Source organism: Nomia melanderi, chromosome 5 (genome assembly GCF_051020985.1).
Source record: "Nomia melanderi isolate GNS246 chromosome 5, iyNomMela1, whole genome shotgun sequence".
Classification (NCBI taxonomy): domain Eukaryota; kingdom Metazoa; phylum Arthropoda; class Insecta; order Hymenoptera; family Halictidae; genus Nomia; species Nomia melanderi.
Genome location: NC_135003.1, coordinates 16,702,401 through 16,727,756, shown reverse-complemented (window position 1 = coordinate 16,727,756; position 25,356 = coordinate 16,702,401). Strand labels below are relative to the sequence as shown.

General features: G+C 41.0%; 3 protein-coding genes across 5 annotated transcripts; 1 reads left to right on the top strand and 2 right to left on the bottom strand.

Annotated features, from left to right (window-relative positions):
* Window positions 1-9,253: 9,253 nt before the first annotated feature.
* Ptp69D (Protein tyrosine phosphatase 69D) lies at window positions 9,254-21,419 on the bottom strand. Of its 3 annotated transcripts, none has more exons than XM_031970910.2 (11): window positions 20,820-21,419; window positions 18,317-18,622; window positions 17,629-18,216; window positions 17,256-17,549; window positions 16,917-17,176; window positions 15,911-16,844; window positions 15,582-15,828; window positions 14,494-15,493; window positions 14,118-14,405; window positions 13,307-13,735; window positions 9,254-13,233 (listed from the first exon to the last, which is right to left on the bottom strand). In XM_031970910.2, the coding sequence occupies exons 1-11, from the start codon at window positions 20,908-20,910 to the stop codon at window positions 13,153-13,155; spliced, it is 4,518 nt and encodes a 1,505-aa protein (XP_031826770.2). In that variant the 5' UTR covers window positions 20,911-21,419; the 3' UTR covers window positions 9,254-13,152. The 3 variants fall into 3 exon arrangements, with proteins under 3 accessions (XP_031826770.2, XP_031826768.2, XP_031826771.2); XM_031970908.2 differs by having other exon boundaries at window positions 14,494-15,505; window positions 20,820-21,418; XM_031970911.2 differs by lacking the exon at window positions 20,820-21,419 and adding an exon at window positions 20,689-20,813 and having other exon boundaries at window positions 14,494-15,505.
* Window positions 21,420-21,503: 84 nt separating this feature from the next.
* EMC3 (ER membrane protein complex subunit 3) lies at window positions 21,504-23,560 on the top strand. Its single transcript, XM_031970917.2, has 4 exons — window positions 21,504-22,153; window positions 22,232-22,488; window positions 22,592-22,933; window positions 23,010-23,560. The coding sequence occupies exons 1-4, from the start codon at window positions 22,005-22,007 to the stop codon at window positions 23,018-23,020; spliced, it is 759 nt and encodes a 252-aa protein (XP_031826777.1). The 5' UTR covers window positions 21,504-22,004; the 3' UTR covers window positions 23,021-23,560.
* NitFhit (ntrilase and fragile histidine triad fusion protein NitFhit) lies at window positions 23,559-25,293 on the bottom strand. The gene is made up of 6 exons (XM_031970916.2): window positions 25,052-25,293; window positions 24,622-24,760; window positions 24,385-24,540; window positions 24,093-24,299; window positions 23,808-24,020; window positions 23,559-23,739 (listed from the first exon to the last, which is right to left on the bottom strand). The coding sequence occupies exons 1-6, from the start codon at window positions 25,099-25,101 to the stop codon at window positions 23,575-23,577; spliced, it is 930 nt and encodes a 309-aa protein (XP_031826776.1). The 5' UTR covers window positions 25,102-25,293; the 3' UTR covers window positions 23,559-23,574.
* Between the last annotated feature and the right edge of the window lie 63 nt (window positions 25,294-25,356).

Sequence of the window (25,356 nt, the reverse complement as noted above, 5' to 3'; positions counted from 1 at the left end):
TCTAGACGCGGTTTCGGGCACATCCGTTATATTCTTCAATCGAGAATCAAGCAACATTTTGCCATGCAACCCCGGTGAAACAAGCTGATCCATAACGGAACCAAATAGGCCTCAAATTCTCCGTTATCCTTACGAGAGCCACGCTCCTCTGACTCGCATGAACATTGCAACTGTACAGTTCCAGGAAAGAAGGAAAGCTTCTCGCGGTTTATTTGCCAATTTTCCAATTCCCCGAAGCTTTGTCTTGTTCGGTGACAATTCGAGAATGGAACGTGTTCGTGAAACGAAGATCTAACAGACGCGGCAGACGAGACAAGCCTGAATGCGTATCAATGGCGCCCGTGCATTCTCCGGTCGACGAAATCACCAAACCGCATCATCCGTACCGAACAACGTCGGAACGAAACCTTCAGGTACAGTTTCCGTTCCGCGTCAATTATTACCGCGAAATTCTGCTCGATTGTTATCGGCCAGTTTTATTATAATGTCGCGGACCATCATTACGTGATCCGCAGGAATAATGGAAACGGTACAATGAACCAGCTAGGATCTGAGAGTAAGGGATTAAAATATGCGTTTGCTTCGTGGCCCCGTCGTAAATGAATATTTCATTACGGTTTTTGAGTTTTTGAAGATTCGGAGCTTTGGAACTTGGTTATATGAAGTTTTGAAGATTTGGAACTTGATTGTTTGAAACTTTGAGGCTTTGGAACTTGATTATTTGAAGGTTTGAAGTTTTGGAACTTGATTGTTTGAAACTTTGAAGCTTTTGAACTTGATTGTTTGATACTTTGAAGCTTTGGAACTTGATTATTTTAAGGTTTGAAGCTTTGGAACTTGATTACTTAGAACTTTGAAGCTTTGGAACTTAAAAACGTTGACAATTTAAAACTTCGGAACTTAAAAACTTCAAAGCTTTGAAAATTTGAAAATTCTAAAATTCAAAAATTCTAAAATTGAGATTTTAATACTATCCAGTGAATCTAAGCTAAAAGTAATATCCAGAGTACAAGTAATGTGCACCAAGTATAAAGAAAAATAGAACGATAGGTTCACCAAGGAAAGAACGGCGTAAAATGGATTCCCGAACGATAGATTGACTCGGTCGTTGATTTGGTTTAATCAAAGCCTGCGCCAGAAACCTGGTTCCCTTTGTTCCGACAGGCGCCTCGGTTTCTTTCGTTCCGGTTGCTCGTCGTTAAAAGGAAACTTGCGCGACGGACCAGACGCGATGCGTTACATTCTCGCGAGACTTCGGCGTTACATGTAACTGTACTAAAAATACGTTGCACCGAGTAATTGGGCAACAGAAATTACACGCTCCCGCGTGGAATTCCGCGATATTAAATGTACGGTATTCCTTTCGCTCCTGATTGTTCAATTCATTCGCCACCCGGCGAGTGTCTGCTAATTATCCCGAGCGCAATTCCGGGGAGTTGTTTCGTCGAATTATTTAAATTACCGTAGAATGATATCCGTGCATTTTTCTTGTCCGCGAACAGTTCAAGCAATTAGTACACGGTAATCATCGAATTACGACATTAACGTGCAACGATATCCGTGCTTCTCTTGTCTCCGAGCTGTTCGAGTAATTATTACACGGTAATTGTACAAGTTACACGGTAACCACAGTTTATACAGAAGAAGATTGAATGATCCTCAAATTAAGATATCAATTACACTTGTATGAAAACTCGAGTCTACCTGTCTGAACGCCGGTCGTTAGGAGACTCTGGAAAATAAATAAAACGAACGGCTCGAACGTGCGTCGGACAAGGTGCAATTAGAATCGAATCGAAGAAACGTGCAGCGGTCCCATCAGACGAGACAACGTTCCAAAGAATGTGTCCCCTGTTATTATTGAAAATTTCCAATTTTTATTCCCAGGCTGATACTGTAATTTCCCGTCGTAAAAATTGTTCAAGATGAACGTACGGTTGCGCGGTTCGTTGAGTGGTCCCGGGGGAAGCCGTTAGACGACAACCCGCGATTTTCTTTAATTATACCCGTCCACCTGACATTGTCCCGTCGTTAATAATGCGTCCAGAGGATAATATTATTTTCGTTAACATTTCTTTTTTACCAACGAACGAGGCTAATATAATAACCTCGCGGTTTTCCGAGTTGATCGGTGGTCGTTATTCCCTTCGGGGGAAATAACAATATCGACAACATTCGAGTCACTAGTGTTTTATGCGCGCTTAACGGTACAGCGAACCGCGCAGACGAAAATGAACAGTTCCGCCGAACTGAAAATGATAATCAGGAATTCCCCTCGCCCGATCGGGCACGGCATCACTCGAAAAGGGTATCATTACTCGTTGGACACCAATACGTCGGCTTCGAACTGTTTCGTTTCGAAATGGAGCATAATTGTGATTGTACTGGGAATATAAAATATCAGGAACGAAGAATTCAGAGAAGAATCTTGTTATTAGGGCGGAATGATTAGTTACGATGGAGGATAGATCGTCCGAGCAATGAATTACCTCTACTACATGATCCAAACTTCGATTTCTGGATTAAAATTACAAAATTTCTTAATTATCTTAAATCAAGACACAGAATGGCTCTTTAGAGTTACGCAAAATGGGAGAAACGAATCGATTTCGAGAAGCTCGTCGAAAGTTCTCAGTCGAATCGGTTCTAATAAAGCAGAAATGAAAAGGTCATTCTTCGCAAAGATTGCAGTATCTTTCTTGTCTTTCATAAACGTAACAAAACTCGGTTCGTTTGTTACGTTACCAAGAGACTGATGCTCGAGTTTACATGAAAAATGGCGTCCTAGATGTTTGAGTGACGTGAAGCAAAACTGTGAACGATATTTGAAAACGAACTGAGATCGGTATTGAAACGGCGTACCGTAAGCTTCGCCTCCAGCAGGGATGGAAAGGCGGGGACGAGGAGGCGGAGGAAGTGGAAAACTCAAATTGCGTGTATGGCTCATTATTGTGTCGTGTATTTCCTTTCACATCGAAGTGCACCGTTACCGATATCGCTTTACAATTTGTCAACTTCCTCTCTCGACTCTTTCTCATTTCTGTTTCGTTTTCGCGTGTCTCTCTCTCTCTCTCTTGTCGTCGTCTTCGTCGTCGTCGTCGTCATTTTTTTTCGTCGTTTTCCAATTTCATACAAAAAGGATGATTCGATGATCAGCGCCGCTACATATCATTCCGTTGAACCGTTCGTCGATCGCGCTGGTCAGACCGGCGAACGGCAACATTTTCCTTTCATTCTGTTACACGTACATTTCATAGATACAATATATATAATATATTTCTTTATCTTTAGCGCAATCCTCCTCCGCGAAGTGAATATCATACAAAATCTAAGGCTACACGTAATTAACCTTAATTCCTCCGTTACACGTTCGAACGGAAACAAAACGGGAAAAGAAGTTACGACAATGAACGGACTGCAGATATACCCGTGCGTTTGTAATGTTTCTATCGCGCCAATGAAGTCCTCGATAAGAAAGGTAACATTCTCTTTCCAAGTCCTCGTCGTTGTTTACAAAATACCTTCGAAACGTGCCGTTGGAGTCTCGTCGATCGTTGCGATCTCAACGGACGACGCTCTTGAATTTCAATTTTCTTTAGAACGGAAATCGTTAGAATTTCGAGTTAAAATGAAGTTCGTTCCTTTTCGATTCGAATTCTGGACAGATGAGAGCCGAAGTAACGATCGAACGTTTCCGGAAAGGTTCCCTCGAAGCTCCGTTTCGAGCGCACGCAATCCGCAGCCCGGAAACGCGGAGGCATTCCGAAAATCTCACGTCGGTCCTTAAACGTAGCGGTAAATTTCTAATTTACAAAAACTCGCGAGACAACGAGTGGTTCCTCGGAGACGGCGGTGGTAGGCCCTGGTTTCACAATGTTTCTATTTGTTCGTCTCGCCCTTTCCCCTCCCTCCATTTTTTTTCCCTGCATTTTCTTCCTGTTTTCCTCGAAAGGTACAAAAAACGTGGAAAATCGCGCGCGGCCCCGCGGGAACGACGATCGCCGTGAAATCGATTTGAACTTCGTCGCGTGCCGCTGCTTCTTCCGCTTCCGGTCGCTCAGCACCGTTCGACCTCTGTCGCGAGGTTCGAAGTTTGAAGCCGTTGAACCACTATCCGTAAACTTTGCGGTCGCGCCTCGTGAACACGTTCCGTGCGGAGAATTTCGAATTTTTGTTAACGACAGAAAGTTTCGTTGAGAAATTTTGAATAATAAAACGAAACAATTGTTACTCGATGGTGATTACATTGAATTTTAATAGAAAACTGATTTTTAAGAAATGGAAACGACCGAGTGAAACTGCGTTTCAATCTGTATTGTTATTTAAGGAATTTTTATTTTTATTGACATTGCAACGCGTTAATTTTATCTTCACGAAGATTGCACCTCTTTGATCGAAGCCACAGAATCGTAAATTTGCATGGAAATTAATGAATTTCAAGCGACGAAGGCTAATGAGGCACGAAACGCGATTCAAGATGGCGCGTGGTTCCGATATTCAACAGACGGGTTGATCTCTACACCGTTAATTAATACCGTAGCCAGGAGAATCTTTGTGCGACGATTAAGAATAGAAAGGGACTCCTTCTACCGAAATTTCCGTGAAAAAATAGGCCGAGATGCGTTCCTCTCAGTCGTGTTTCTAGAATTTCGCCTTCGAGACCGTGAATCGGTACCGCGCGGGAGACTCGGCTCGCAACCGGAAGTGGAGAACGGTTCCTTACATCGAGAATACTAGATCGTTTAATTAATCGGTATTGATCATCGATAAAAGTGGATTCAGTCGTCGCGGTGAGCTACAATTAAACAACAAAGCATCGGTGGGCCTTGGCGGCTCGGAGGAAACGCGAAGCTGCGTCCTCGCTGAAGCAACGGATAAATGTTCGATCGACATTAGAACTACCGAGGAATTAGAATAATTTCTATATAGTACTTCAGATGCCACTATCACCATTTCATTTGACAGCAAAATCATAAGAAATCAAGTTCAATATTAAATTCTTCCTGGATAACACATTGATCACCGAAATAAAAGTTTCTTAACCCTTTGCACTCGAGAGGTGTCATTCGATTTGACACTGCAAAATTATGAAGTGAATATTTAGTACTTTAAATGAAGCTTTCTATTGCAATGTGAAATATTGAGGTAAAATAGTTGCTTAATTTATCTGTGAATTATCGTTGAATTAGTTTCGAACGATGTCGAGTATATCGTTGGAGAATGTTGAATATTTCCAGGCAAAACTCGAGTGCAAAGGGTTAATTTGCGGAAATTGTTTCTTTACGTTGGTGAGTAATTCCATCGATATTTCATCGGGAGATAATGAATATTCAAATGAAGTGTGGACAAAGTGTTTCTGCAAACGGAGACACGTTGTTAGATGAAAATTATTGCTCCGGCGAGGGCACAGCCGAACGTTTTGTATCTCGTGACTCACCCAGTGCAATTAACGCTCGGCTATCGTTAAACAAACATAGACGAAACATACCGCTCCGTTACACACAGGCTACTCATCGAAACATTACGGTTTAACAAGGTCTATACAGATCGCTAATCGTTAAGCTATGTAAAATACCTTTATCGCTACGTCTACGGGGTGTAAGCAATCTCATTCGTAAAAACTCATTGATCCGGCAGAATACTTTCGTCGTCGTAGATTCCTCCGAAGCGATCTCCATCGACAACTCAAAGGACACCGTGACTCGCCGAGCCACGCCTCGGCAGAACGTGATCCGCGAGAAATGTTTATAAAAAACGCGATTTCGCACCGGATAGTCTCGTCTAACGTTCACGCCGCGAGAACGTTCCGATAAAAACGCCCATAAACCGAAGTATCAGGTTGTAATACATGAAGCATTCGATTTTCGTTGATCAGCATTGACACTGACATTTCTTGGTATATTTTCTATATAACTTTTGGGGGTGAAGTTTCGTTTGTTCGATCGAAAGTGCCGATTTTCCTCCGCGATAATGCTCGAACACACGTGTCGAATAACGGTGCAAAAGTTGAAGTTGAATTACGAAACTTCATATGTTCGCGTGTTTGTTTAACACTAGAACTAACCAGTCAAAATGACTGGTTTCGATATTTTTGTTTGGCAATTATTGATATCTTCGAAGCATTGAATATTCGAAATAATTTTGAAAATAAATAGTTTCATTTCAGTACTATAATGAGTGCCTGAAGAAGCTGAAAATAATATATTGTTACAATTTTTATAGGAATTGCGTATTAAATGCTCGGTAGTTCTAGTGTTGAAAGTTCAAATCGCTTCCTCAAAGAAGAAACCTTAAAAAATCGAGCAAACGTTGAAGACGTTGAAGAATTTACCAATACTAGAACGCCGGATTTTTATGAAAATGGAAATGTAAACTAGAATCTTGTCGAACAAATGTGTAGAATCCGATGATTGTTATTTTGATGAAGAATATAGGTTACTAATGAATTTGTGTTAATTCCAAGTTAACGAAATCGGACAATTCATACGTTACAACCCGATATACATGCGTATCAAATGGTAAAGGTTGTTCGCGAGGTCGAAACGAAAAATTGCGGGTCGCACATGTAAGTAGAAGGTCGATCGGTGTAAAAACCGGCCGATTCCGCCGGTGGTACAAAATTAACGGTTGTGATTCGTCGCATCTTAAACCCATCAGTCGCATAGAATATCACAGGAACGTTAGTAGGTGCCGCTGATTCATTGCATACAAGGTGTCCCGGTTGATTCGATCGTGTAACGGGTTCCCGTCACTATCGACGTTTCTATTGAGTATCTTTTTTCATCGTGGAACTTCGAATGATCTGGATCTTTTTCGGTACCAGCGACGTAACGGAGAAAGCATTTCAAGCAGTAAGATCAAACGAGACACCCAGTACATTAGACAGAATACATTTGCTCGTACACGTATTAACTCTCTTGCGTCCGGTCAAAAAAGGTCATCTATTTCCTTAATTAACACTAGACCTACCGTACCAGTCGAAATGACTGGTTTCGATTTTTTTGTTTGGCAATTATTGATATCTTCGAAGCATTGAATATTCGAAATGATTTTGAAAATAGTTCCACTTGAGTACTATAATGAATGTCTGAAAAAACTGAAAATAATCTATTGTTACAATTTTTATAGGAATTGCATATTAATCGTATTAAATGCTCGGTAAGTCTAGTGTTAAAGACAAGGTTCGACTTGATATAATTGACATCCAAATACTCGAAGGGAACTTCGAGTTGCTTCCTTCAGAAAACTATTCATACTGACAGTCGTAATATTTCAGAAATGTTTTTAAAGTCAACGTTTGAGTCGTACAGAATGTTTCGATTTCTGTCAATTTTCATGGAATAATATTCTTCATAATTAATAAAGGATTCACTCGTTTCTTCGTTTCTAAGTCAGCAGTCCCTTCTTTCTATGTATAATCATTACGTATAATATGTATAATCATTTCAGAAGCCAAAACATGAATTTCCTCAATGTTTCTTTTTGGACCGCATTCGCTTCCGCGACTCATTTAAAGTTGACTTCGTGTTAATCACTTCCTTATCAGATAACGTATAGCTGAACAATTCTATCAGAATACAACTTGCACCAAGCGTGATTGTTCATTTAATCCCAGTTCGAACGGAAGAAAGTCGATGCCGATTTCTGACCTGACTCGAGACTATCTAAGCAAACGGGGAACAATTTTCCGAACGAGTTTCTACGGATGGAAAAATACGAACGTCGGGTACAGAACTATGGAGAAGAGACATAAGCATATCGAATGCCCTTGACGATTAATCTTATCCAATACCGTTTGAAAATTCGTTACGCGTATAAAAAATCGTACAAATGTTTCCGCGACAGGTGTCCCGGACATCCAAGCAGAATAGACCGTGTCTCGCGCGATTCGTCGGCCGGCCATTTAGCTCTCAGTCTTCTATTATGCTTGGCGAAACCCTTTCCCGTTTTCCAATAAGTTTGTGCCGCTGCGATCGACATCGAGTACAATAGAAGAACGATCGGCTCGAATCGCTTTTCATCGAACGATGACCGTTAGGTATGCCCAGCCGGAAAATAGCGATTTCCTTCCGTAAACAAATTTATTTCAGCTCCGTACCTTAGAATTATTTGTCAGATGCAGCACAATCGTATTCGCAATATCATTAGATTCATCACTATGGCAATAGCGCAATGTACAAATGTCCTACGCTAGTTGATCCGAGTACTATCAGCGTAAAGATGATGCGCGTAGCATGAATGGCATCTTTGTTCGCCAGAGATGGACAAAATCGTTGTGATATAGATTGAAATTCATTAATGGACGAGGCTCGAACGAACTGCGATTCTACTCTGACTTCGAAAGTCACGCGAATTATTCGTCTCGAACGAATCCCCGGCGGTTCCGTTTGAACGACTAATGTTCGACGGGAAATTTTGGCCATCTCTGTTGACCGAGTATGTTATACATTGTTAATCGCCGCTAATTGGGCGCAAGAGTATTACGTCCTATCTGGATCGATATCCCGGAAAACCGCCGTCTCCTCTTCGCCTTTCATCCCCCCCCCCCCCCAAACAGACATCATACACACGTTCTTATTAATCATACACGCTACATTATAATCAAACAGCAGATGTTCGTGCGTCTATGGCATGCTTGGCTACACAGGAGCCAACGAAATTGAGAATACTTTCAAACGATCTTAATCTAATAATAAGAAGTTCTTTACGGAAGATACACAGACAGAAAAGAGGATCGACGGTGAACATCCGCGATTTCAGTATAACCTTGTATATATTCCTATACGCTCGCGCAGCGTCATTTACCTCCAAACGAATTAAAGTTAATTCCAGATCGTCGGACGATTCGGAATTGTTCGAACGTTCCTCCATTCGAATGAAACGCTGACACAGCCCGATAAAACGACGGATCGCGCGTAGAATGGCTCTCACGCTTCAGACGAAAATGGCGAACACGAGACTGTCATTAACTTTAATCTTACATCCGAGGCATAAACTCGCAGTATCGCAGCATCAGCTTGCATCGTTCAACGTGCACCTTAGAGAATAACAAATTACTCGTTACATTGTTCGTTTACAGATCGGAAATCGAGAAACGCGTTTCTCAATTCGAAAAATTCGAGACTCGTCAATTGGATTCTCGCTCGAGTCCTTGTCGACTCGTTGAAAATAATGATAATCGTAATGATATTAATTATAATAATATTAATGATATTAATAATAATATTAATAATAAAAATGAAAATCGTATCGGTTAATTTACAACAATGCTTTTAATCCTTCTTTAATTCGTACACTGGCTGTAAAAATGACGATGCTTTTTTTCTTTCTTCTTCTTCTTCTTCTTCTTCTTCTTTATACACATACTATAAAATCAGCATGCATAACAAGAACAATTACATGTAACTAATTACGGGGCTACGATTTCTTAATTGTACCTATCTTGCTCGGTCACGTTTAAATCGTCTTGCATTATGACTTTCGCGCGCGAGAACTCTCTCACCGCGTGCGAGCGCGAGCGCGCGCGCGAAACACGTTTGATCCTTATTAAATAATAAAATCGCAGACTCTATAAATAACAGTTATCGTTCTGTACTTAAAAACATCACTTAGTTTCTCACTGGTAGCATAACGTAACAACATAAATTAGTCTGGGTTTGATTGCGAAACGAGGCGTCGTTTTCTCGGTACGACGCGGAGAAGAGTACAGCGATGCTCGCTTAAATTCAACAGAAATCTACCTCGAGCGTAGCACAATCAAAATTTCCGTTTCACTGATGTCTCACCTTCCCAAACATCGTACCAGTGGTTCATTCAGATTCATCCGATTAAAATGAGTCGAAACACAAAGTAAATCGGTTTATTCTATCGATTTCAAATGAGTCTTTAATTCCGTTAATTAGATTAAGTCGGTGAAACTGGTCCGACTTACGTGTTTGGGATCATTTTAATCAGAGAAATGTCAACAAACCATCGGTACTACATTTGAGAATCAAGTTCATTTCTGAAAGCAAATATGTTCCTCCTGTTTTCTTCTGCTCGGTTAAATTCCACTGCTAAGACTCGAAATAGTGAAATTTAAGCGAGCACCGCTATATCCACGTGCGACCGTACGATCAGAAACATTCGTAACTTTCCTGTATGCGATAATTGAACGTCTCAACATCCTCGGCGATGTCGATTTCGCTCGGACCGTTTCCGGTCCGCGCGTTGTGCGCGTTAAATGTAGCTTTACAAAAATTGTCGAGGATCTCCACCGCGGAGAGTGTTCCCTGGCCACGCGACAAGAGTTCGCAACGGATCATATTTGATTGCAAGGTTGTACACCGACATTCCCGGTTCGTCGTCGCAATAAAAGATGAATGACGTGATATTAGAAAGCATTGTATTATCACAAAATTCTAGTGAAATATACACATATAAATACCTATGTACAAATATAAAAATCTAAACACAAGTTAGTATGGAATCGATTTGAGTATGAGAAAAACATTGTCCGTGTAGAATGACTCCCTTGGCTGTTTTCGCGTTAATCGTAACCGATCGTCAAAATCATTTTCCCTCGCGCCCCTCCGTCGGCTAGCCACCGGAAGTGCGCCTCGTTCGGTATAAAAAAGTGGAAACACATATTGTCGTTATTGTTCGTTAATACGCAAGCGATAATTACGGTATAATTACAGAGAGGACGAAGGATAACGCGTCTCTCTCTTTCTCTCTCTCTTTCTCTCTCTCACGTTAACATTCTCTATCGATTGCAACGTAATCGTAAGCGCGAACTAGCGACTAAATTAATGCTCGTGTAATGGATCGGTTATACACGCATGTACATCGAGTGGGGAACGTGCGTTATTAGTACGGAATGGAATGGAAAATTGGTTTGTCAGAAGAACGATGAAGGAAAGAAAAAAGAGAACGTTCGACGACCGATACGGTTCAAATGGAAACAAGAAAACTGAACGAACGAACGAACGAACGGAAATTGAATCTGATTGTCCCCTGCCGTTTAAAGTGGATAGTTCAGCAGCGCGCGTGCCGGTGTTAAAATCGTTTGACTAGAAATGAACGAGCCTGCGAAGAAATGTAACGTACCGATTCCCATGAGAGTCCTCTTTCTTTTTTTCTTTCCTTGTTCACATTAATCCCGTCGACCTGTGTTTTCATTTCTTGTTCCGTTTCAACGTCGTCTACTATTTCACCGAATACTAACAGTAACGAGCAGTTCCAACGTTAACAGAGGCTAGAATAATGGTTCCTGATCAAAATGTGCAGTCGCAGGACGCAGAACACGTTTCGTAGAATTATCTTTGTTTAATTTCAGTCGAGTTTCTGCTTAAGGTTGCTCGAACCTTGTAGAAAAATATCAATTTACCAAGATCACCGAGGTCCGTCGCGAAAGGGGCATTTTTAGCTGTACCACGTTTCGAGATACGTCTTAATCACCAGCTTAATCGAGACAGGATTAACTTTGAAACAGATGTGCAAGTTGGTTATCTTATAAACTGAGATTCAACTTGATATAAAAGAAAAATGTCATTCGAGATAGAACTGCCCGCGACTCTCAGTATCCTCCGGTTGAAACCTAGCTGCTAATTGTGCTACGCAAGTCCTCGAATGATGAGTGATGTTTCGTCGATGACTCACCGAGCACGTTGGTGGGCATGCCGTATACACACACATACACACACATACACATACAGAGACGGACATCTTTGAATTTGCTGCGGTATGTAAAAGTAAAAAAATGATTCTCCCGTGCGTTACGATTCACAGCAGTTTCAGCTGCCGTGCGAACGAGGTACAGGCCGTTTCATCATGCGTATCGAAACTGAATATGATTATCAGTCTTTCCTTTAGACGAAAACTTAGCGCCGACGCGCGTGTACACGCTTCTATGTACAATGGCTCGAAAAAGGTGTTCGCGCGCTCGGCTCTTTCGCGATGAGTTTCTGTAAAAGGAAAAATGATCACGCGAATGGAACATGTTATTCTCGTGTTATTTTTCTATACGAAGACACCACGAAGAAGCCGAGCACGCTAATACTTCCCTGACCCATCGTATATGACACTGTATCTTACAGACAAACTAACACACATGGGTGCGTGATATTGTTAGTGTATATCGTAATATAAGATAGATCGTAGTAGCGTCTGATCTCTCCTTGTCATCGAACGGTAGAACAACAACAACGCGTGTTGGTACCAACGCTTGGAAGAATACAAGGGGAGTTCCGATTCAGCTTGAAACCCATATCGAGCTTCACCGTTCACCGTTCGATCGTGCCCAAGGATCCGCGCGGATTAGAAAGAATTTAAGCGTAACGCATAAAAGTTCCAACGCTTTTATGGGTTACAATTTTACAGATACAGTGGCAACTCGTATTTCCGGATCTGGCCTGAATGCGGCGATGAGAGAACACGAGCGAACGTTGGATCGGCAAAGCTGTATGGTCCACTTGTCATATTACTCGTACGCTCATACAAATATGTTCGATTCGTTTCACTAGTCCACCGAATAGCCATACTCGTTAATTTTAAAAAATCCGGAAAGCACTTCCCTCTATTGTGTCGGTGCTTTCCTCGATTGTTCCGTCCCGGTCACAAACATTCTAACACACTTGTCTCGTATTTCTTTCCCCGTTCTCGTTATTGGTAATAAAAACAAGTCATTCGGATAGCTTCACAACAGCTGTCGTGACCGTGGCGTCACGAGAGTCATCACTGTATACCGCACTATGGAACAATTAACCAAACGTTGGTTAATTAATATCGATGAACAGCCCCATCGATCCATGCATCGCGCGTTCAGTTTTAACCCTACGAGCTTGAAAATGTGCGGTATCTTTACGGCTCATTCCGTGTTGTACGTATAAGTGTCTCTCTCTCGGTACACATGCTTAAGCTATATCCTCTATGCATAAGCAGCTCGAGTCCCAAAATGCTTGCAGTCTCTTATGCACACGTGTACGGTCAGTCTAGCTCAATGGAGATTATAATCATATTCACCAATACATTAACGATTTCTTTGGTTGGCCCGATATACGTTCCCTTGAGCATTCATACGTTCCCAAACACTTATCGTACGTGAAACGTTTCTGCGCACACGTTCACCGAACATGATTCAGGACTTCCTTCTGATCTTACGCTTTTGCGATATTAAGACGCCGGTTCGTCGTCGGCCAGATTGTGCAGATCCGAATAGTTCACGATAGCACGGTGCAGAAACTCGTATTGTGCCTGAAACAATGAATGTCATCGATCGTTTCGCGATTCGGTCGAGCTGATTGTCTACGATGAACGGGCTACTTACGAAGGTGCTGATCATTCCGTGTCTCTGGGAGCGCAGCTTCTTCGTCGTTGTGAAGATGTCGACGCGTTTTTCAGTCCGCAGCTGTTGGACCAATATACTAAGGGCGACGAACATGGAACTCCTGTCGGATCCGAAGCTGCAGTGCACAACCAGCGAGCCACTCGACTCCGTTTCGTTCGTTAGGGTTTGGTTCACCAGTTCGATGAGACCACGAGTAACTTCAGGTACTTCTCCTTCTACTGTCGGCCATCCGTGGTACTGGTACTGTGTCACGACTACGTTCTCGTCAGTTTTCGTATTGGAAACGCAGAACTCGCGGCGCGTGTAATATGGACAGCTCTCGCTTTGAATGTATCTGACTCTTATGTGGTCGTACACGGCTTCGTCGTCGGGCCAGTACCGTGGACACTTTCGCGGGCCCTCGTTCAACTGGAAAATACGATTAATCTGTTAGAAGAATTCTATGGATTATGGGACATTTCAAGCAATTACGCCACCAAACGAAGAAGCAGAGTTTGAACGTACCTCTTTATACAATGTAATATGATTAGATTTCACTTACTTTGTTCCCTATAGTCGGAGACACAAAAATCTATTTCACCCGACTATAATTATTACATTTTACACCAATCCTATTGACAATACCCTAATAATATTAAAACGCTGCGATCTACGTTGCGAAAGTAATTATTCAGATAACTAACAAGTTGCGTACCATGTACAGTACATACGCAACTAATGAAGTTCATGATTTGAGAGTAACTATAGCTTGAAAAATGGTCCCCACGTTGGAACAGAGTACTACACTTACATCGGACAGCATTACTATCGTGGAAATGCATTGTTCTGAAATCATGCGCCAGAAATCTGCTATGGTGGTATCCAGTGGATCCTGAGTGATGACAAATGACTCGGAGTTATCGTAACCTTCGATGAATGATGCGTTTATGTACGTCGAGTGTTCTCTGCCTGGAACTGGCGTAAGAATGACTCGGTTCCTGTCGTACGGTATTATTAATTCGCTTCTATTCTTGCTCTTGTTTTCCTCTCCGCCGCCTACGGAGTACGACTTTCTATCTTCCAACATGGAATTAATTTTCTGAAAATAGAAAATAAATATTTATTCAATGGGAGACATGTATTTATTCTCTGAGCGTTAAAGCTAACATTCAGAATGTTCTACTTACATCATACTCCTCCTCCATTCTACACTTCTCCTTGCCGTTGTCCCTTTGCCGTAGTTTCGCGACCGTTGCTTTCAACTGTGACGCCGGAATCTCAGTGTCGCCGTACTGGGCCATTTCCATTAACGCGCGATAAATGAAAATATATTGTTTCAGCGATTGCACTAAGAAATTCCTCTGATGTCTTAAGTCGCACACCGTGTTGAATATCGACACCTGACCCTCCTCGGCCAGTTGCTGCAGCAAGGAGTCCAGCGCCACCAAAGTTCCGGTTCGTCCAACACCTGCGCTGCAGTGCACCAATATGGGTCCCTTCTCCAACGAATAAGCTTCGTTCACTCTTTTGATGAACCTCAGTACAGCGTGAGGGTGTTCCGGCGCAGTGAAATCCTTCCAGACCAAGAAGTGATACTGAACAATGGTCCGGGCGTCGCGTTCGCCCAGTCGTGTCATCTTCAGCTCGCGAACAACGTAATCCGAGTAAGCCCTCTCCCGAATGTGCTCGACAGTGATGTCTCCGAAGTTCTTGGTCTCCCCTTTGTCCGGCCAATACTTGGCGCACTTCGTCTTCGAATATTCCTCGAGGTTCGTCAACATGAGTATCAGTTCTAAGTGCTGTTCCCAGATCATCCTCCAGTAATCGCAAACGGTATTTTCCATTGGTCCTTGAGCGCATATGAACTTCTTGCGTTCCTTGTAGCCGAGCACGAAATTGGCGTTTATGTAGTCGGACCCGGAGATACCGTCCACCTGTGCCAAACGCACTCTGGTCTGGTCGTAGCACTTTATGTCCGGGTAACGATTCTTATAAAGGTTCTCGCGCGCCTCTGAAGCCCTCGTGGTACGGTCAGTGAACTCATCCGGCAACAGTTGGAACTCTTCTAGGAAGTCGTAATCGGAATCTCGGTGTCGTTCGAGGTACGCCTGAAGTAGATCGCTTTTGGGGATGGGTGGCATATCTGGTGGACTTGCTGCGACGAGTTGATGCCTTCCCCTGAGACTCCTGCACAGATGCCTGCCAAAAATGGCACTTATTACATACATAATCTTAGACAGAGCGAAATATCAATATGTATTTAACGTTTGTTTACCTGAAGCTATTCCTCAGAGTGATAATCTCTTCGCCCCTCTGCTGTGCTCGCTTCGTATATCTGTGCAATATACAAAGCGCTATGAAGAGGATGATGATGATCAATATGAGCGCCAGAGAAATCTGAAGAATCACGCTGAGAGTAGTGACATCCGATGATACTCCAGCCCTGGGATCCAAGCCCCCGTAAAGGGGCGTGAAGTAATTGCTGTAAGCTGGCAGAAATTGATCCTCCTCGTTCCCAAATACTAGAAAAAAATTTGTATCGACGTCACACATAATATTATCCACTACGAACGTCATACTGACTATTACGAATATTGATCGTACCGATAACTTCAATAAATCCGGTGTAATTAGCTTTTTCATCCAGAAAACCATCTTGCGGCGAAAAAAACTGTGCTTCAGGAGTTCCGTCGGTACTCTTCGTCTTCTGAATCACTGTATTGTCTCTTTTCTTTCTTACGGTATTTTCTGTTTGGTTGTTGTCGTCTAAAATTAGACCTATCGTCTCCAGCTTCTCTGTAGTGGCAATAGTTGTTGTTGGAGCAGCAGTTGTAGTAGTAGTGCTAGTGGTGCTGGTGGTGGTGGTGATGGTGGTGGCGGGAGTAGTTGTGGTAGTTGTTGGAAGGGTAGTAGGAATAGTAGTAGTAGGAGCAGGGGTAGTGGTAGTAGTGGTGGTAGTGGTTGTAGTAGTAGAAGTGCTGGTGGTAGAAGTAGTAGTACTAGTTGTTGTTGATTTAGCTGTTGTCATAGGTGTCGTAGTCGTGGCAGGTGTCGCGTTGAGCGACGCCATGGTCGTTTGAACTTCAGGAACAAGGTGCAACACCGGTGGAGCGGCTTTCGCCCGAAGTCCAATGCATTTGTCGCACATAGAACTACGATTGTACGATTCACCGTCACCAAGGAAGATCTCTGACACTAATCGATCGCTGTCAAACGTCTCGGCAACGTAAGCGCCACCGGTAGACGAGCTGTGGGCATACTGGTACGAATATACACCGATCTCCTCGGGCGGTGGTAAGTCAGTAACGCTTTTCTGTGGCGCCAATTTAACTAGGTAAACTCGATAGCAACATATGGGACCGTTCCTTTCGGAAATACGCGGGAGGTACAGCTTGAACAGCTGCTTACCCTGATTTTCAATTTTCCGCCACGATCGCATGTTCAGGCTATCTCTGTCAGGAATGGTGACCGGTGTCGTGCAATTGCCTATAGCATCCTTTCCTGGTGTACGAGATCTCGTTACACCGTGTACGCGAACCTTTAAAACAAATATGATCATTTATGGTACTGTAGAAAACAATTCTTTGAGAAACATTAAACGAATATGTACCGTATAATTTGTATTGGATGGAATCTGATTGTAATGTGTACTGTTCCGTTTATGCACGCTCCAATTCTGTGGCCCCCAATTGTCAATATCCAAACGGCCCATGTCATTTTTGAATTTAGCAACTCCCGTCAGTTGTATATTGTAACGAGTGATCACACCATTTGGTTTCTCTGGATGAACCCACGTGATGGCAATGAAACTAGAGCTACTTATGACGTCGAACTTGCAGCTGACAGACAGATTCTGAGGAGGGCTGGATACTGAAATTAAGATTATTAATTATATTGAAATTATCAATCAAGGTTCGTATAGATGTCACGAAATTTGTTACTAATTTACCTCCATCTAGAGTAGTGCCGTTCACTTCGGTGCTCCAATTCCCGCATTCTTTCGTGTATTCGCTACACGCAGCGATTTTAAATTTGTACGTAGTCGCGGGATCGAGATCAACGAACGCGTAGACGGTAAATGGTTGCGCGGGGTACACTGTCTCTCTTTTTTGCCCTCTATGCGTGGCCATTAAACAATAATAATGCACGTGTTCTTTCAAGTCGGCTGGCGGTACTGTCCAACCTAGCGTAATAGAATTTTCTGTAACTCCGTTGACAGAGACCTTTGGCACAAATACAGGATCTAAAACAGATTTTAATGATCGATTACTTTGATGATCGAATAACAACGCGTACGATAAAAGTGACATTTCATTTTGTACCTTTTTCAAGAGTGGTAATCCACCGCGGATCGAACGTTACCCGCGACGAACCCACAGCATTTGTCGCTTCAATTCCAAATTGATATGCTGTACCACTTTCGAATCCTTTTAAAACGTAACTGGAATTACCACCTCCAATTTGTTCCATATAATACTGGTACCGGTCAGTTCCATTCTTCATATGCCGAATAAAGTATTTCTTGATAGATTCATTTCCATCGTTCACAGTCCAATTCAAAAATATACTTCCAGCGCCGACAGCTTTCATGAAATCAATGCTGACTTGCGGTACATCGATTACAAAAAGGTGCCTTTGGGCGCTGATCTCACTGTTATAGTCACGCGCTTTACAGATATATGTCCCATTATCTTTGTGAACCAAACTTGTGAATTCTAATGTCAATATAGTGTAAGTCTCATTAATCTGTGTAATACTGGTATATTCTTTTAAGGATTCAGTGCTTTCTGAGTCATTGCTCTTCATCCAAGAAAACTGAGATAACGGATAACCATGCATATGACACGTTAAGTTGGCTGACTCTGCTACTTTGGCCCTAACATTCCCTTCGGGTGTTATTCTGCCTGGTTCTGAAGCAGAAATAATCATTTGTCAATGAAACGGATAAAATGTGAATATTATCAAAGTATTGATCATAGTAGCATTCAAACGTATTACTGCAATAGTTACCAATAATTCTGATATGAATGACCTTCTCCAATAATTCTCCATCTACAGTCTGTGCCATACATTTATAGTCTCCTATATCATTTCTGCTAGCTTGTTTAATATCTAAACGTCCTCCAGAGTCATAATCATGAATAGTTGTGAGATTCTTTCCATTGCTGGTCCACCATACCTGACCCGGTACATTAAGTTTACATATTAAAGAAGGTGTGCTTCCAGCCTCTATACCTTCTAAATCTTGTGACGCTGTGATGTCTAGAGTTGGTAGATTTTCATTCGGTCGTTCTGTGGCTTCTCTTTTCTCTATACCTGTATCAAAGCACATACAAAATTTATTAAACAGAATACACATGTAACGAATAAAATACAACTGTAAAAGCCTATAAAGACTATCAATATAGTGCTGACACTGACAAATATGTAAACAAATATAAAATTGATCAGATAAGTCCACAGGAATAACTTTCACTAGTTGTTCTCTTGGGATGTCAAAGATTAGCAGAACTTTTTGTCAAGTAGTGTGTGAATGAACCAAGTAGTTGACTCGTTAATTCATTAAAATGGTAGCAGTGGAGTCACATAAATTGGCCAAGTTTTGTCTTAATAGTTCAAACAACTACGGAAGTTCCATATATTTTGCTAAATTTATTTCGTATACAACGTTTCGTGTAACAGAGAAAATAAGTGTCAATTTTTTAATCATAAAATTTAATTACAGACACGGGAGTTTAATACGGTAGTAATGAGATTTAAAAAAAGAGAAAGTTGTTGATTATGCAAATAAAAGAAAACAATTATAATTGTCGCAAGCATTTAATGACTTGACTTCGTCCCTGTCATTTCGTGTCTTCGATATGAGGTACGAACGATGCACGTCCCATAAATTCTTTATTTAATGAGCATAACGCTTATTATAGCGATAGCATCGGTGACTCAATGGGCAGTGACACTTTCACGTATTAAGTGTCTTCCTTAAATTACGTGTAGCATTATATGATCCGATTATATTTACGCACGAGTGAAATATTGCATAGCGTGTATTAAAATAACAATCGGGCATTATTTTCGGTGAATTCCTTACGACAACATTTTACACGTCCTCCCAATTGGCATTTTCGCTGGTTCAGTTGAACCCGAGTAAGTACGTTGCAGTCTCAACAATTGCTCTCTACAATCCCAATTTAAACAAACTTTATTTTCCGCGTATGAAATGACTCGACATCGTATCCGGCGATGCGAACGGACAAGGAAACAACAAATATTTAGGATAAACATCGAAAACGTAAACAAACACGAAATATTCAAACGTTTTATTTTTCATTCTCCATTTTTCACGTCTAGATAAATAAATCAGATTTTTCGAACAGTCTCCAATTGGTTTCCGCCTCATGAAAACAGTTGTTAATTTTTTTATTACTATAAACCGCAACTGTAACTTACTCGACTTCGAAACAAAATTAATCGATAGCTTATTTTCTAATATACTCCAATTATTCCTCGCATTTATCCTCCCACGATAAAAACGAGATCACTCCAGATCCCCGATTGAAAATCAGATCGATAAAACAGTAATTCCCAAAATGTCTTCATTCGCTTGTTTCCTGTATACAAATACTCTCCACGCAAAAAGATAAATAAATATCCCAACCAATACTAAAACCCGACAGCACTGAATTATTACGAATAAAAAAAACAACTAACCGGGAGTTCATTAAATCCGTTTTTCAAGGTTCGACGGATTTTTTCCCTTTTCCCCATAAACGAGTCGCGAGCCAGTGAAATGAAACGGAAGTCGTTCGGCCGGCAAACGAATTACGAGCGAATCCCGCTCAATGAAAATGTTGTTAATCGAATGCAAAAACGTTGTCAACAAGTTACGTTGCACATACACGTCCGTCGAGGCTGTGTGACAAACGCGCGCACACAGAGTGAAGCGAGTATGTACATTGTATGCGGCGGCACATATACAGAAGGGCCGCAAATTGATCCCTATATTTCCCGACGGCTGGTATGCTGTAATGTTCACGTATATAAACAAAGATTCTCCTAACCGCCGAAACGATAAGAGAGAAAGAGAGAGAGAGAGAGAGAAAGAAAGAAAGAGAGAGAGCAGAGTGCATCGTACGATAAATGATTTCAACGATCGAGACACACCGGTGACATTCGATATCGTTTTCTGTTTGTTAATCAATGGTGCACGGCGGCACGGGATTTCACGCACGCCTGTCCGTTAGACGGTGGCTTCGATTTTCGTCTGCTACCCGTGATTTCTATCCGCGACAGGAACACCCGTTAACAGAAGGGAAATAACATGGCCAGTCGAAGAAAAAAAACAGATATATGACAAACAGTACACGGTGTACGTGTGTGACTACCTTTGCTTATGCATAATGCTCGCTCGGCTGGTGTCGTAAGCGCGGTGTTCGACGCGAGACAGCGGAAGGAGGTATCGTCAGGTCCGCGGGCCGATCGGCGGAACGTTCGTTAGAACGTCCGCAGGACTTACCGGATTCGTCATGGCCGGCGACGATAAGTACGAAAAAGCAGAGTACCGTCAAAGGAATACTCGACATCGGTAGATCACTTCGGGGAAACATGGCGTCGTGACAACCGGGCGTGAGCGTTGTATCCCTGGCCCTTTTTCCCACTTCCTGCCACCTTCGTGCACGCTCCCGATATTCCTTTCACAATCCCATGACGCGCGGCTAGCCTCGCCTGTCCATTCGAATCACGGTCCCGGCTCACTGTTTCATATCACGCCTCGCACTTACGTGCGACGCACTTTTTTCGAAAGAGATGCTTTCGACCACACTTCGCGGATCTCACCCCGTAATAGTGCCAGCGAAACTGAATCGCATTATGCGAGCGTATACGTAGGTGTCCCGACGAGCAGCACGCCGCCAAATGCGAACGATCCGCACCGCCCTCCGTCGGCCCTCTTCCCCACATCCCGGCGGACCCGTGTCGATAATGAAGACGATCGTTCCCCGACGTGTGGGCGGGAAATCCGGCTCCGTCGGAATCGACGCCCGTTTCGAAATCGCAACGCTCCCGGCGGATTTCGAATCTGGGATAATGGATGCTAATGCGGACGGCATTGAATTTCAAATGTGACGCGGACGGGCGGGGAGTAAAATAGATCTGACTGTTGGAGAGTGAACGTTTTGGCCTGGTGCCTCGGTGGACAATAAATTGGACGACTGGGTTACCTGACACCTCAATGCGAAACGAGAAATAGATCCGTCGAGTTGGCTGCGAGGAGAATGGTTTTATTTGAAATTTTGTGGGAGACTACATTTATTTAGGGAACCGTTTATTTGGGAAGAAGTATAAGGGGATAGTTTTATTTATTTGTGGTGATTTTGTACTCTGTTGATAACATTGTAAGTGACACGGGAATGGTTCAGGGGTCACGTATAATTTCACGGTGGTGGGATACAAATTTACAGTGTATATTCAGTCTATTCTATATCTCGTCGGTGATTATATTTGTCTTCTGAATTAAACGCGCGTTTATATCGACGAAGCACGAACCGTTACTGCAGCATTGGCTCCTGTAGGGGGCTCTTCGTGTTCAGGAATCATCATTGTCATGCACGTATTCTTGCCTTCATAAAATGTACTTCAGTCTGTTTGGTTTTCTTACCTTTCTTCTTTTATCCGTGTAAATTTTGGAACAGCGACAAGTGGCATGGCCGAGTTGCTTTTAGATCCAAACATTCGGGGTTGGGTGTTCCTGCCTATTGTGGTAATTACGTTTCTTGTAGGGATTATCCGTCATTATGTTTCGATACTGCTTGCCTCACAGAAGAAGGTTGAACTTCATCAAGTACAAGACAGGTGATTATCCGAAACCTTATATTCCGGAACAGTGGGATCATTTACTTGTCACTTACTCTCTTTTTGAATTTTCCTCAGTCAAGTGATGATACGCTCTAGATTACTTAGGGAAAATGGTCAATATATTCCAAAGATGGCATTTATTAGCAGAAGACATTTCTTTAATAATGAAGAAACAGGGTATTTCAAGACACAGAAACGTGCTCCTGTATCACAGAATCCAATAACAGATCCCAATGTGATGATAGATATGTTAAAGGGAAATGTGACGAATGTTTTGCCAACTGTGCTCATAGGAGGATGGATCAATTGGATGCTGTCTGGTTTTGTTACTAGTAAGTATATTAACATTTAAATCATCACTGAAGTTTTACTCGGTTGAGCTTTATTAATTCTGCAAACTTGTTAATAAAAAAAATATTAATCGTTTTATTTTAGCCAAAGTGCCATTCCCATTGACATTGCGTTTCAAACCAATGTTACAACGCGGTGTAGAACTAGTTACTCTTGATGCTGCATGGGTTTCATCTGCATCTTGGTATTTCCTTAATGTGTTTGGATTGAGATCCATTTATACCCTTGTTCTTGGGGAGAACAATGCAGCAGATGCTTTTAGAATTCAACAGGATGCAGTGTCTGGTGCTGCAATGTCTATGCCACCAGATCCAAAAGCAGCTTTCAAATCAGAATGGGAAGCATTAGAAATATATGAACATAATTGGGCATTGCAGGGTGTCGAAGCGGATCTTATAGGATCTCAAAGAACAGACACTAGTGAAAGTATGTATAGTTTATTCATGATATGTTATCTCTATGTTATAATGTTTTTTTAATGTTTCCATTACATGTTTTACAGGTAGCAAATAAAAGAAATACATTTCATGTGCCATTTTGGAGAAATACTTGAACTTTTAAATAATTATCAAATAAATTAATAATTTGAATTAGCACAATCAATAATATATTATAGTTTCCTCTAAAGTACTGTTTCACATCTCACTAGAATATTTTAATTATATTTTCGCCACTTCTTATGTTCTCCATTGACTATGTACAAAAGTTATTTATCTGAATAACTTAGCACTTTATTTTCACTTTATTCTTCACTTTCAAGGTACAAAGGTATTCATATTTAATATTCATGGATCATTATATAGTATGTACAATAAGATGTATCATAATAAATGTTTGTTTTATACATATATGTTACAAAAATGTAACAAGGCTACATTTTAAATCCTTTAATACATGTTGTATATTACAAAGCTATTACTGTAATTGTTAATTACTTTTTACATCATCAATTGGGTACGAGCGGGCGCTCGTATAAAAAGATTAAAAGAATAAAAAAAGACTATTTGTATTGTATTCTACTCTTAAAATCTTGAAATAAAAATTCCAACTATTCACAGAGTTTAAAGTTAATGTTTTGAGCATTCCATTTTTGGATATAAATCTGTTCTACGATGATTTTCGCATGGCATGTTTTCTCGAATTTGTTGAATAAGACCTAGATCTATTTCTGCTATTGCAACATCAGCCTTATCGCTACATTGGGCCACAATTGTGCCCCAGGGATCTATAATCTAGTAAAAATTCTTCATCAATACATGCAACAATGCATGTAATAATATCTTTCCTTAAAGTTATTTACCATGGCATGACCCCAGCTCACTCTCTTTTTGTTATGCGTCCCACTTTGAGCTGCAGCTACAACATAACATTGTGTTTCTATTGCTCGAGCACGTAATATTATTTCCCAATGTGCAGCACCTGTTTGGTATGTAAATGCTGATGGATATGTCAGGATTTCTGCTCCCATGTTTCTCAGTACAAGGGCCAATTCAGGAAAACGCATATCATAACACTAATTACTTGGTTAAGTACTAATAATTTTTCATGTGTGACAAAGAATACTGTCTGAGTATATAAAGGATACAATACTAAGTGCTAATTTACCAATTGGTGTTGATATAGGTGGTTCAATTTTATCACCTGCTACAACATAATCTGATTCCATCAATCTAACACCGGTATTTTTATTTTCCATATCAAATAAATGAGCTTTTCGATAAGTACTAACAATATCACCATCACTATTTATTACAATATGTGTGTTACATATTTTTTGCTCATTATTGGATAACTATAAGTGCAATTATTAAATAATATTTAATGAAAGAGAAATGTTAATAAATTAATGTAGTGAAAGACATTTTTGAATATCTTACTGCTTCATGAATTCCACCTAATGAGAGCCAAATTTTATTATTCTTTGCAATCTCTTTGTAAGAAGCTACAGTTGATCCATTTAATGGCTGTGCCATTGCTATGGTGTCTTTTTTATTATCTGCTAAATAATCACATGCTTCAGGAAAAAATGCCATCTATGAAATTTTGCATAGAATTGTATAATTAGAAATCACATTAAATAAATAATTGAATAGCAAACATTGTTTCATACTTACACAAGCTGATCTGGACTTAGCTTTTTCAGCTAGTTCACGAACAGTTTGTAAATTAGTTTCTTTATTATTAGTTGATGTCATTTGACACACGGCAATTAATGGGTTTGCCATAATGCTAAACTGCCTTGCGAACAATGTCCTGAAAAAATATATTTGCAACCATGTAAAGAATCAGTAAAGAAAAAACAATATTATTTATTTGTCACTTGAATTTTATTGAATTAGAAATTATATCAGTCATTGTAAATGTGTCTATAATGTAGATACATATCTATAACAAGCTTACAACGAAAGAACACTTAAAAACAAGTTACAATTTCTATAAAATGATCGATCGACAAAGAAACCTCTACTGCAAATGGGTAGAAATCGAATCAACTTTACTTTGAATGATTTATTTGATACACCGTAATTTTTTTACAATTATTACCTGCAATGTTTGACACTAGTAAAACCGATAACAAATCGCATGCTTATCATTTATTTACTTTACAGTTATGAACATTTCAGACCCTAATATTCTTGTAGATATCAAACAGTGTAAAACGGTACACGTATACTAATTCCGCGCATCAATTTTATTATGAAGTTTCCTTCGAGGGAGAAAATAATGATTATTAGAAATTATTAGTTACACTTATACTCGTATTACACTTTGCGATTGCTTTGAAATTTGTAAATTTATAGGGTGTGTCAAAGTCTACAAGGTTAGGAGCAATCTAGAGTTGAACGATG

What these genes read in the sequence shown, in the direction of transcription:
- EMC3 (XM_031970917.2), top strand. Translation starts at nt 22,005, where the DNA reads ATGGCCGAGTTGCTTTTAGATCCAAACATTCGGGGTTGGGTGTTCCTG. An exon ending in CTTCATCAAGTACAAGACAG is followed by an intron (nt 22,154 to 22,231) that starts GTGATTATCCGA and finishes AATTTTCCTCAG; the next exon opens with TCAAGTGATGATACGCTCTA. An exon ending in GCTGTCTGGTTTTGTTACTA is followed by an intron (nt 22,489 to 22,591) that starts GTAAGTATATTA and finishes GTTTTATTTTAG; the next exon opens with CCAAAGTGCCATTCCCATTG.
- NitFhit (XM_031970916.2), bottom strand. Translation starts at nt 25,101, where the DNA reads ATGATAAGCATGCGATTTGTTATCGGTTTTACTAGTGTCAAACATTGC. An exon ending in ACTAGTGTCAAACATTGCAG is followed by an intron (nt 24,761 to 25,051) that starts GTAATAATTGTA and finishes ATATTTTTTCAG; the next exon opens with GACATTGTTCGCAAGGCAGT. An exon ending in CTAAGTCCAGATCAGCTTGT is followed by an intron (nt 24,541 to 24,621) that starts GTAAGTATGAAA and finishes AAAATTTCATAG; the next exon opens with ATGGCATTTTTTCCTGAAGC.
- Ptp69D (XM_031970908.2), bottom strand. Translation starts at nt 20,910, where the DNA reads ATGTTTCCCCGAAGTGATCTACCGATGTCGAGTATTCCTTTGACGGTA. An exon ending in CATCCAATACAAATTATACG is followed by an intron (nt 16,845 to 16,916) that starts GTACATATTCGT and finishes TTTGTTTTAAAG; the next exon opens with GTTCGCGTACACGGTGTAAC. An exon ending in ACTCTGAGGAATAGCTTCAG is followed by an intron (nt 15,506 to 15,581) that starts GTAAACAAACGT and finishes CATTTTTGGCAG; the next exon opens with GCATCTGTGCAGGAGTCTCA.